General features: G+C 48.6%; 2 protein-coding genes across 2 annotated transcripts in view; one reads left to right on the forward strand and one right to left on the reverse strand.

Moving 5' to 3' along the window:
* Nucleotides 1–11,693, reverse strand: part of LOC147642015 (phosphatidylinositolglycan-like protein) — a 92,503-nt gene extending 80,810 nt beyond the window's left edge. Inside the window, exons 1-2 of the mRNA XM_086802149.1 lie at nucleotides 11,362–11,693; nucleotides 11,195–11,279 (exon numbers count right to left, since the gene is read on the reverse strand). Of these exons, the coding sequence (XP_086658275.1) occupies nucleotides 11,195–11,279; nucleotides 11,362–11,553 (277 nt within the window). The 5' untranslated portion in view covers nucleotides 11,554–11,693. The remainder of the gene's footprint in view (nucleotides 1–11,194; nucleotides 11,280–11,361) is intronic.
* On the forward strand, nucleotides 681–1,863 carry LOC147642016 (uncharacterized). Its single transcript, XM_086805323.1, has 2 exons — nucleotides 681–877; nucleotides 996–1,863. Exons 1-2 carry the CDS (start codon nucleotides 681–683, stop codon nucleotides 1,861–1,863), a joined length of 1,065 nt encoding a protein of 354 aa, XP_086661449.1.
* Nucleotides 11,694–12,252: the final 559 nt, after the last annotated feature.

The raw sequence follows: 12,252 nt of genomic DNA on the forward strand, positions 1-12,252 counted from the left end.
CAGAAACGGGCAGAAAACGGGCAGAAACGGGCAGATTTCCAGCTATAAAAAAAGGCACTCTCTCTATTGCACCCACACTCATTTCTCAAGCCTCAAGCTTCCAAATCCAAACTTCAAAGTTCCAAGTTGTGCCAACTTCCAAGCCATCTCTCTCTCTCTCTCTCTCTCTCTCTCTCTCTCTCTCTCTCTCTCTCTCTCTCCAAGTTCCATGATCCATCCCTCTTGAGACTTGCAAGCCTCAAGAGTCAAGCAATACTTGCAACTCTCTATTGCACCCTTCTTCCCTCTCTCTCACACTATCATCATTCATGGCATCTCAAGGTGAAGGTGCCGCCGCCACATCTTCCGTTGCGGGCTCTTCACGAAGGAGGCCGGCAGTGCACACATGGTCATGGTGGGATGAGGTCCACTATGCTAGTCGTGGAGTGGGCGGTGGTTCAAGGGCATGGAATTGCAAGCTTTGTTCCTACAAGAGAAGTGGCGGCGCCAACAAAGTGCGAGCTCACTTTTTGCACGAGGCCGGTCATCAAGTGCAATTTTGCGCACGCGTTACTCCTGAGAAGCGAGCGGAGCTTCTTGAGAAGCTCAAGGTTTATGAGGCGGCCGAGGCGGCAAAGAGAGGGCGACATGTTGCCGTTGATCCTCATGATGTGGTGAGAGCACCAGAGCAACCGACGCGAATGGAGGTGGAGAGGAACCCAAATCTTGCTTCAAGCTCTCAACCATTCAAGTCCACTCCATCCACATCGGGTGCCTCCATTCCCATCCGCCGTCAATCCACTCTTAATGAGAATTGGAACCCAAAATTGAAGGATGAGGTGGATAGGTCGGTGGCTAGGTTCTTCTACCACGACCACATTGCGTTTCAAGCGTCACGGTGAGAGTCGAGACTCAATTCTCTTCACTCTTTCTTTTTTAATGTCTCATGCTTCAAAGCATTTGTCATATTGCCAAAAAAAGCTAACATGCTACATGGTTTTCCTTACTTGAAATAGGTCTCCTTACTTCCGTGAGATGGCCACAGAGATCGGGGAATATGGGCCCTCTTATGTGCCACCATCATTGGAAAAGATTCGCACCACTTTGCTTGATAGGGAGAAGTTGGCCGTTGAGCAGGCGACGGCGGATACAAAGGCAACATGGGAGACTAACGGAGTCTCTCTCATTGTAGACGGATGGAGTGACACGCGCAAGCGCTCCATCCATGGAGTGGTGGCCTACTCAAGGGGCAAAGTGTACTTCATCGAGTCACATGATGCGAGTGGCACTGGGAAGGCCATGGATGTGCTTGCCGCGGAATGGGCGTCCACGATCGAGGTCATTGGGCCGGAGCTTGTGGTCGGCATGGTGGCGGATGGAGAGGCGTCAAATAGGGCAGCCGGGAGCATTATTGAGTCAATGTATCCATCCATCACAGTTTCTTTTTGCATGGCCCATTGTCTCAACAACCTCCTCAAAGACATAGGTGCCTTGCCATGGATTGCACCCACCATTGAGGAGGCTAACCAGCTTGTATCCTTTGTCCTCAACCACCAAAGGCTGCGACATGAGTTCTCTAAAAGGAGCACTCTTTCCCTCCTCAAGTATTCTGAGACAAGGTTTGCATACAACTTCCTCATGCTAGGCCGCTTGTCTACATGTGGCGGAGCCCTAAGAGGGCTTTTCCTTAGTGATGAATTTTCTGCCATGCCGCAGTCAAAATCGGCAACAGGGAGAACGTGCCGAGATCGCGCCGACGATGCCGCTTGGTGGGAGAAGGTGAAGACACTCGATGCCTTGGTCAAGCCTATTGTTCACCTTCTACGAGTCATTGACGGCCGTGAACCATGTATCGGCAAGTCTATGAGGCCATGGATCGCATGATCGAGTCACTCCAGCAGCTTGTGCCAGACAGGGCCGAGTTTGAGGAGATCCACTCATTATGTGAGTCCAGGTGGAACTCCTACTACTCCCCTCTTCATGCGGCTGCCTTTGTGGTTGATCCAGAGTTCCAGGGCAGAAAGCAAGAGGCCGACAAGGAAGTACGCAGGGGATGGCGGATCATTTTGGAGCGCTTAGAGCCCGACCCTACCATCAGGCGGAAGATCAGAGACCAGCTATCTCAGTACAGGATGCGGCAGGGATCTTTTGGATGTTTAGATGCACAGCTTGACCGCCTCAAGATTGGGTCTCCTCTTTGGTGGGAGGATTACGGATCAGATGGGCCGGAGTTGCAGCGCTTGGCTATTCGCATCCTTAGCCAGGCTGTGAGCTCTAGTTGCTTGGAGCAACTTTGGAGCGTTTACAGTCACATTGCCTCTAAGAAGAGGAACCACCTTGAAGTGCAAAGGGCAAGTGATTTGGTTTTTGTGAGCGCTAACTTGCGCATGCTATGTGCGACAGCAACAGGGAAGGCGGATCCCTTCACCGAATGGGAGATGGCACAGCAGGATCCTGCAGCTCAGGAGCATCTTGAGGAGGTAGAGGAGGAGCTACAGCATGAGGGGGAGGAGGAGGCTTCAAATGGCATCGACGACTTCTACTTCCAAGCCTCCCGCCAGGCTAGCACTTCAGGAGCTTGAGGCTTGACTCTTGAGCCTTGAGCCATCTCACCTTTTTTGTGCCCACTGCCAATGGCCATGATCTATTGTGATCTATCTAGTATCCCTATTTTGTACCCACTCTTTTTTGTAACCCTCACTGCCCATGAGGCATGTACTTATCTCTTTGTATCTATCAGACTATCAATCACATAATCAGTGTGCCATCGATGTTTTATTAGCGCATTTTGCTCAAAATGACTCTTGTTTTTTTGTCTATTCGGTGTAAAATTTTGTTCAAAGTGTGTCTCTATATGTATGTCATGCATACAACTCCTAAATTGCTTTTAAAAAAGAGGTTTTTTTGCCGTTCCCGACCCCGTCCCCGGGACAGCACTTCCCCGTCCCCGTCCCCGTCCCCGTCCCCCGTCCCCATGTGACTCTGCTTCATCCTCACTGTCACCTGCATGTGACACATTGACTTCTTCAATCTTGACTCCACTTTTGCCCTTTGGCTTTGCATCTTTGGCTTCATCTTTGTCTTTGTCTTTACCTTTGCCCTTTTCCTTTTGATCATTCTTCCATTTGTAGCATTGCTTTTTGAAATGTCCCTTCTTGCCACAATAATGGCATTCCAAGTCCTTTTTGGAGCGGGACTTGCTCCTTCCCCGTTCTTGGCTTTTACCCCTTTGCTGGGATCTCCCACGTGCATTCATTGCATTGGACTTTCCAACAGAGTTGTTCTTCCTGTTCATCTCCTCTTGAAGAAGAGCACCCTCAACATCTGCATATGACAGCATAGCATTTGAATTGCTAGTGGCTGTCCTGAATGTGTCCCAACTCTCTGGCAGAGTGCATAAGAGAAAGGTGGCTTTGAACTCATCGTCCATTGCCAACTTTTGATTGATGACCTGGCTGACAACACCATTAAACTCATTTAGATGGGCTGTCATAGACGCCCCTTCCTTCATTTGAAGACCTATGAGTTTCTTCAACCAATACACTTTGCTTGAGGCACTTTGCTGGGCATACAAGTCCTGCAATCTTTGCCACATTCCCCAAGCTGTCTTCTCTTCACGTATGCTGAAAAGTAAAGTGTCTGACACAGACAACATGATGGTGGATCTTGCTAGCTCATCCATATCTTCCCATTCTTCAGCAGTAAGAGACGCAGGCATTACACCACATTCTTTGATGGGCTTGTGCTGCTTCTTCTAGAGCAACACATTATAGCACTGGGTTTGCCAAATGTCATAATTATGTGAGCCTTCAAGCTTCTTGATGTGAAGCAATGAAGAGCTCTCACCTGTGGTTGCCATAGCAATATGCAACCTTTGACACAGTCAATGCCTGACTCCCTACAAGATGTGCAAACACTGCACCAAAGCACACAAAGTGCTCACAGTTGTTCTCCCAAAGTTTATCTCCCACTGCGGAAGCACGAATGCAACTCTCCTCCCACTGAATGTGATAAAATCACCAAAATCTGGTTGCTGCAGATTTATGACAGCACCTTAAATGTGCTCTGTTCCCCTTCCAAAGTACTGTACAACAGTACTAAGTGCTCACCAATGATGTACCAAATCTGTACCGATAAGTACAGCAGCTGAAAATGAGCCTTTTCCTCACTCAAATCAATGTACAGCCATGCCAAAACTTGTACAAAGTTGTACCAAATCCGTACCAACAAGTACAGCAGCATTAAATGCTCTCCTAGCTATCCAAATGAGTGAAAATCAGACCTTGACAGTCCCTACCACTGCATACAACAGTCCCGGACAGAAATTGGGCAAAAGCCCCTTGACTGCAAGTGGATTACTGAGGGTTCAAGGCACAAAAGTCTTCCCTGCTGCTTTGCCAAGCTCAACAAGCATAAAATCTTGAAAAGCCTCTTGATTCAAGATCAATTTTTGATCATGAATGGTACATTAATGCAAATGAAGGCATCCAGAGTCTTCACAATGCTTCCCCCTGGCCACATATACATCCAATACATAAAAGCCCCTTGATTTACTGGCACATTGAGTGCTTGACAGGCATCAACACATTGCCCAAAACATCAAATGCCAGTGCCTGCATCCAAATCAACCCAATTGGCACAAAAGCCCTTTGATTTACACTCCAATTTCCTGCAAATTGACCCGGAATGTGACCAATGTCACCCAATGTTGCCAATTTTGCTCAAAGTCTGAGCCATTTGGACTTGTACCTGCTCAATTGATGAAAATGGACATGCAAATTCCAAAAAAAATTGAAGCATATACCTCGTACAAATTTCTGATTTCTGTAGGGCAGTAAACGGCGGGTTCCTCAAGCGGGAGTATGGTTGAAGGGCTGATACTCTGATGTAAGCTGCAGCTCTAATGTGTGCAAAGCTTCTCTCTGTGCAGGCTCTCTGTAGACCACCGACAGCAACAATCATGGCCGCTTCTCTGACATCGCGATTGGCCCATTCATTTGTCCAGCCTGAGCTCGAGAAGGGCTCTCTGGCTGCTGCTCTCAAGCTCGCTTCTGTGGCAGGCAAGGTAGTGGGCGACAGGACCTCCACGGGGACACGTAAACGTAAGCGACGGATACTGCTGCCACGCTTTCTTTGAAAACGGCGATCGCAAACTGGAGCTGCTTTTACGTGTTCGCCTGAGTATGCATACCCGCCTGCCTGCATGCACATATCCGCCCACCTGCCTGCGTGCGCTTATCCGCCCACCTGCCTGCGACTACACAGGGACACACAGTCGCTGCCCACTGCACACACAGACTGCGCCTTACACACAGTCGCTGCCCACTGCACACACAGACTACGCCTTACACACACGCAACCTCTCTCATGGGACTGCTGCGCCAGACCATGCGTTGACTCTACACCTGACAACACACAAGGCTGCAAGGGTACTACTGGAAGACGCCTGTCCTGCTGTCTCAAGACCACACACAGAGCTCTGATACCAGTTGAAGGAGCTCTAAAGAGCTCAGCTGTAGAGAGTTAGGGTTTCATGTGGGAGACATACACAGAGAAGAAGGGAGAGAGAGAGAGAGAGAGAGAGAGAGAGAGAGAGAGAGATGTGGGGATAAGTCAACTCACAGTATGAGTGTGTGACTCCCCTATCACACATGTATATTTGCTCTAGTACACATAGTGCACTTAGTACATTAAAAGTACTAAGTGTACTATGTACTATAAAACTTATGAGCTTGTACACACTACAAGGGTGGGCATAATGCCTTTACCCCAACAAGTGCCTGTGGACGACAATGGGTTCCTCCAGTGTGGAAGCCCAATCCTGCAATGCAACCTCTATAAGCTCACCACCTCACGAGCAGCATCACAAGCAGCCCGGTACTCTGCCTCTGTCCTCGACAAGGCAAAAGATGACTGTCCCTTACTGCTCCGAAAAACTGCTCCTGGGCCTGAAGTAGATCTCCTCGTGTTCGGATCTCCTCCCCAAACTGAGTCACTCCAACCGTGGAGTTGGACTCCATCCAACAATCCCCCTCCTGTGTACAAGAGTCCATGATCCTTCGCATGCCGTAGAAACCACAGGAAACGCAATCCTGCCTCCCAAAGAGTCATCCGCAACCATGAGCTCAACTGCCTCATCAGGAAGCTCCCGTCCAATCTGGTGTCCATCAACCAGATCAATGAACCATTCTGCTTCTGAGTCATAGAGGCATCACACTGCTCACAAGGATCAACACCTGTTACGTTGTAAAAACAAGTCCTGGAAACCTGTTGAAGACCACGCAAGGCCTTCTCAAACCTGTCAACCACCCCCTCTGAATCCGGAACCACAAAGCCTGGAGAAACCACCTCCTTCTGCAAGTAATCAACTGCCACCTGCTTGGCTTTCCAAAAGGTCCCCGTGGAAAGAACATCCTCATCTACAGGAGGTTCTTTGTCCCGAATCCTACGAGACATCAGAGCATAAGTTACCTGTTCAGTTTCCTCTGACTGACGAACACAAGAACTACCAACATCAATACTGGAGAGTTCCTGCCAACTGTTGCCATCTACTGGCAAGCTATCCACCATCTGGTCTCGGAAAGCCTGCACCTGCAACGTATCCACACTTAAGTGGCCATTACCAGACTGCCACTCGTCACAAACCTGAGGACCTGGGAGAGAGTGCTGAAAGCTTGTAAACTCCATTCTCCACTCCGCCTTCCCAAACCACTTGGCCTGTTGCTTTGTCCCCGGAGAGCAACAAAATGCTCATCAAACTCCACACGTACACCAGTCTTGCAAACCTGATGCACTGACAACAGATGAAAACCAAGTGACGGAACATACAACACCTGGGAGGAATGCTTCCCCCCTCTGCCATCGGGAACTATCTCCATCCTGCCCTCACTGTGAACTGGGATAGTGGATGTATCCCCAGTAAGAATGTGACCAGAAAGCCTGCAGAGATCATGTAAACCGGAACGGGAAGGAGTCGTATGCCTGGAAGCACCACTATCTAGAATCCACTCCCGATTATCCGTTGCGGAGAGTCCTCCAATCTCCTCCCTGCCTGAAGAAAATGAAACAGCGGTGTCCACCACCTCCACGTGCACAAAAGCCGGAGTCTTCATGATTGCTGCTGAGGAATCTTCACCCTTCTCGGTCTTCCGCTTGGGACACTGCCTCCAATAGTGGCCTTTCTCGCCACAATCATTACAGGTCCTCTCTGCCTTTAGTTTCTCGCGGTCAGTAAAACGGACTTCTTCTCAGAAGACTTCTCCGATGAAGCCTTCCCTTTGCCCGTGTTATGGCCTTTCGACCGTTGGCCAGTTAAGGCCTCCGAACCTCCACCCTGAGGAGGGTTCGTGAATCGTTCCTCCTGGTCCAGGACCATGAGCACAAGCTCCTCCCACGTGATGGTGCTGAGCCTGCCACTGGTAATCAAAGACGAGTAAAATGTTGAGTACTGAGAGGGCACATGTGACAGCAACGTTATGGCCATGTCCTCTGACGATATCTCCTTCCCAGCCTAAAGAACTTCCTGCTGAAGAGCCTGCAGCTTGTTAATATGCTCCCGCATCGTCGACGACTTTGCAAGGCTTATAACCCCGCATCTGTACTTCCAAGGAAATCCTCTTCATGGGTGATACCCTGTTGTAAAGAGAGGCCAAATGCTGCCATATACCTCTGGCCAGCGTCATATGCTTTACATGATTGATTACCTGCGGTGTGCAATTGAGAAAGATAAACGAATGGACCCTGGCGTTGACACAATCCCACATCTATGTCTGAGCCTCCCGGTCCTTTCGGATCGACGGTAACTCCCCTTCCTCTACTTCCGGCCGTGGAACCCCAACAACGACGAAATCAGCGAGATCGTAAAACTCCAGAACAGATTCCATCATAACCTTCCATATGCCCTAGTTGTTACCGTCCAACTGACGGTCCACCGGGAACGTGGGGAGTGTCGGGATCTTCACATGCCTCTCGGCCATCTCAAACAGATCTGCCATTGCAGGGATGTACTCTGAAAAGGGTGGGTGGATGGGAACAAAGAAGAACTAACACCTGCAAGTGGCTGTCCAGCAAATCAGCCCGCCGTCCTCTTGCTTCTCCTCTTCCCAAACAATCCCGAACAGTCCACCAATCAGCAACACAACAGTCCCCCTCTTGCTCACACAAATCCCAAGAACTATCTAGAGCCTTGGCTCTGATACCATGTCAGAATACGTAGCGGAGATGATGACCAGATCTGGGAACACAAGAGCAAAACGCAGTGCAGAAAATCACAGCACAAGAGAGAGAGATAGAGGCGTGTAACTCTGCTCTATGTACACAAGAAGATCCCGAGTATGATACAAAATGACAAGGGGGCTAGGGGCCATTTTATATGGCCCCCCATCAGCAGTCAGCCTGCTGTAGGGCAGCCGACAGGACACAAAATACCTCCACGACTGAAAATCCACATTCGGCCAACAGCATAGTGGGTCGGCCAGCATCAGGGAAGTCCACGACTCATGCAGTGCAGTCGGCCACTTCCAGAATCTCCACAGATGCAGTCGGCCAGGTTCAAGGTCCTCCTGCCACTACTAGACTGCCTCCCATGCCATAGAAAAATAGGGAAAAATGGGGGGAAAATATGGAGAGTGGGGAAAAATGAGAAAACACCTCATAAGGGCGGGCACACCCACAACAAAGGCCCTGGTGTATAAAAATAGACAAGAGATGACTTCTAACACTACAATGCTAACCGACTGAGCTTATGCTGGCCGACTGTTTTTCCTGATCGTGAGCAGTTAGGGCTGCTGTCCGCCTGTTTTGGGCTGGCCGACCAGCAGCCTGGGGCCATATATATTGGCCCTGGCCCCCCACACTTCCATTGTATCATTTCCGGGATTTTCTAGTGTATATAGCGAGTTTATACAGCTTCTCTCTCCCTCTCTCATCTGCGTTTTGCTCTCTACAGCAGTTGTCTTCATTTCCGCCATGCATTCTGACAAATCCTTGGATCACATATAGCTCTACTCACGGATCCACAGCACAACTTAGCTCTCATCTGTGCCCCTCTGCTTTTTCTTCCAGAAAAAGCTGGCGCCCCTTTTTCTAGCACACCTACTTTTTCCCCCTCTCTCTGGCCATGTTTCAGCCTGCGCGCTTTTTCTGCCTCTTTGTGGCCGAGTTTCAGCCTGCCCACAGGTGGTTGCCCTGCGCCATCCTCCCTCTCCTCCTCCACACAGCCTGCACAGGATCAACCTGCCCATGTATGGCTGTGGCCTTGGGCACCATCATTCCCGGCCCATACTGCCTGGTTTTGGTGCACAGTGACCTCCCATGGCTGGCCTGATCTGGCAGCCCTTGGCTAGCCCCAAACATGGTGCTTTTCCTCCCTCAGAATCAGCCTAAACTGAGTGCTCCTCTCCCTTACCGGCTGCCTTCATCCATGTGCCCTCAGAACTGACCCTCGCTGCCCCCCTTCTATGGCCGCCTTCTATCACCCAAGGCCTTCTTTCTCTACTGGTCCACCTTTGCTGAGAGGTCCCGACTCCCAGCCATGAAAAACTTTTTCTTGATGATTTTTAAGGCCTCCTAGCCACTTCCTACTGTCTTGCAGGCATGTGGGGACAATCCTTGGGCAAAAATAGACCTTACATGCACATTGAAGCTGCTGTCCAGCCTGTATGAGGGTTGCTTTTTCACCTTCCCTCAATCCCTTGCACATCCACACAAGGAAACAACTAAGGATGTGACTATGAAATTGCGTGTAAACTCCATCCAAGGAAATACCAGTGTTGCTTGTTTGGAAATGCACTTAGCTCATAGACGCATTCCATCGTTGAATCCGGTGACTGTTCTATCTACTGGGATCAAATCCAAACCAGCTTGGTGGGCAAGCCACTCAGATATGACATCTTCAATAATGCTACAGTCAAACAAGCCTACTACGGCATCTGCTAAAGTGCCACAGTACTTAAGGAGATGCTCTCCCTTGTCTGGAGTCCCCTTCTATTGAGCTTCAAGCATTCCTGACGACTGAACCTCCATGTTATACTAATGACAGTACTAACAATTGGGTCGGGCAGGGGAGACTCTATGGCGTCAATCCTGGCAACAACTAGTAGGGTTGATACCGTGGTGTAAGATGTCCACCCTTTATACCCTTGTGGCTTTCTCGTCTAGGTAAGCTTGGGTGCAGGTGTGGCAGGTGCAAGTGGTAGCTTCCGCTAACTGTCCTAGGGTTGCCCCCATGGTCTGTCCCTTATTCCCGATATTTTGTGCTTTCTGTTATTGTAATTCGTTTTTGCACTTTGTGCAAGCAAAACCTCATGGTCAAATGAAGTGGGCTGAAACATCCGTACCTCCCTATGGACTCAGCAGTTGGAGCACTTGCTTGGTGAGGGAGGCTCCCAAGTTCGAACCCCGCTTGAGCTCCCCATGCAGAACCTCTACCCTTGGGCGGGTCTGCATGTCAGGATCTAAGGAAGAAAAAAAAAATGCATTCAGTAGTTAGTTAACCTAAACTTCAGCAAACTATTACATGTGCTTGAATATCCACTAGGCTTAAGCCTAGCAGAGCCTCAACCTCCGTCTTGGTGGACTGAGGTTGTAAGTTTAAATCTTGTGCACACAGCACTTTTGTCGTTTAGAAAGGTTCGCATGATCTGAAATGTGTTGATTGTGAGTAGAATGTGATACCAGTTGCTTTTGATGCCATCAATTGTCATGGTCATGTGGGTCGCAGGAGAGGAAATCGTGGCGTTTCAATCAACAGGCATTGTTTCACAGAATAATCACGAGATTTGGCCGACTCAGCAGTCAAAATCCTTTCCAAGAAATGCTGACGTGTCGCACAGATCTCAAGACTGCAATCACCATCGATCCCTAAAAATAGGGCCGTTTTTGCTGGAATCTGATGGGTCATGCACATTTCTAATCAACCGTCCTCATCAGCTGCAGAATACGTCTCTTGTTGCCATCATGTATTGACATTGGCCCCTGATGGCCAGGAAAGGCATCCCCAACGTGTTTCCCTACTCCATGGAGACTACTGCACCTTTGACTGGTTCATGCCGTACTTCAACTGAGCTTCACTGGTCCTCAGTTACGATCTCATGAAGAATGCCATGAACCTCTATGTCCTCTGGCTAGCTAATGGTCAATAGGGTGTTTATTGCCAAGTGAGATATGAGCGAGTATAAATTCAGGAAATATACACCACAGAGGATTTGGGTCTTACCTTCTTCTACAGCATTCCATTGAAGCACGAGGCTGACGAGTCCATAGGTTAAGATCACGCACTGCAGTCCAACACCTACAGTTACCTGGTAAAAAGGGTTCTAAAGTTGATTTATGTGGGGTAAAAGGGCTATTATAGAAATAATAGAAACAAGACTTGGCAAGTACCACGGAGAAGAAGATGGAGTAGGAGAGGGCGAGGACCAACGTGAGCGAGAGAAGGTAGGTGAGGCGGCCACGCAGCTTGCTCCGCTTCTTCACGATCACGCGGTGGGTGTTGACAAGGCGGAAGCACCTCTCCTCCCCGTGCTCGCACAGGTACAAGTAACGCGAGTTGCTAGATGCTTGCTCACGATCCATTCTCCATAGCCTGGCCTACATCGGATTATCTAGCGTTCACAACTTCAATTTACACACGGACATAAGCTACCATCATCCCATGATGCCCTCTACCTAACCGTAACATACACCACAAGGTATCCCCTTCCTTGAGAGAGAGAGAGAGAGAGAGAGAGGTATTAACGTCGGTAGAATGCAACACGAGGGCATATACACGACCAAGGCAGAAAGGGGTAGAATGCAATACGAGGGCATATACGACCAAGGCAGAAAGGGGAGAGATTCACGGACCAAGGCAAAAAGGGAAGAGATTCATGGTGCCCCTTTCGTCTCATCTCATTTCAATTTTTGAAAGGAGAGCCACCCCTTCTCACCTAATTATTTCCTTCAATAGAAAAAATAGGGGCCTCCTCCTTAAAAGAAGATGAACTTCATAAAAGGTTATGATGAAAACTTCAACGTGTAAGTGTTTATCTCTTTCTCTCTCTCATTGTAAAGAAAAAACAAAAGACATTATATGTAAGATGCACTTACTTAACAGTGAGCACACCTCACCATCCATTCCCAGCCATTAAAAATTAATCTAAATTTAAATTTAATTAATTAAAATTATATTTACGTAAATTTATTTATATCTATAAATACATACATATATAGGTATATGTGTCTAAATATAATAAAACACAATATTATATATAAATGCATACATATATATGTATG

Source organism: Cibotium barometz, chromosome 1 (genome assembly GCF_041138505.1).
Source record: "Cibotium barometz isolate CiBa-2024 chromosome 1, ASM4113850v1, whole genome shotgun sequence".
NCBI classification, from domain to species: Eukaryota; Viridiplantae; Streptophyta; class Polypodiopsida; order Cyatheales; family Cibotiaceae; genus Cibotium; species Cibotium barometz.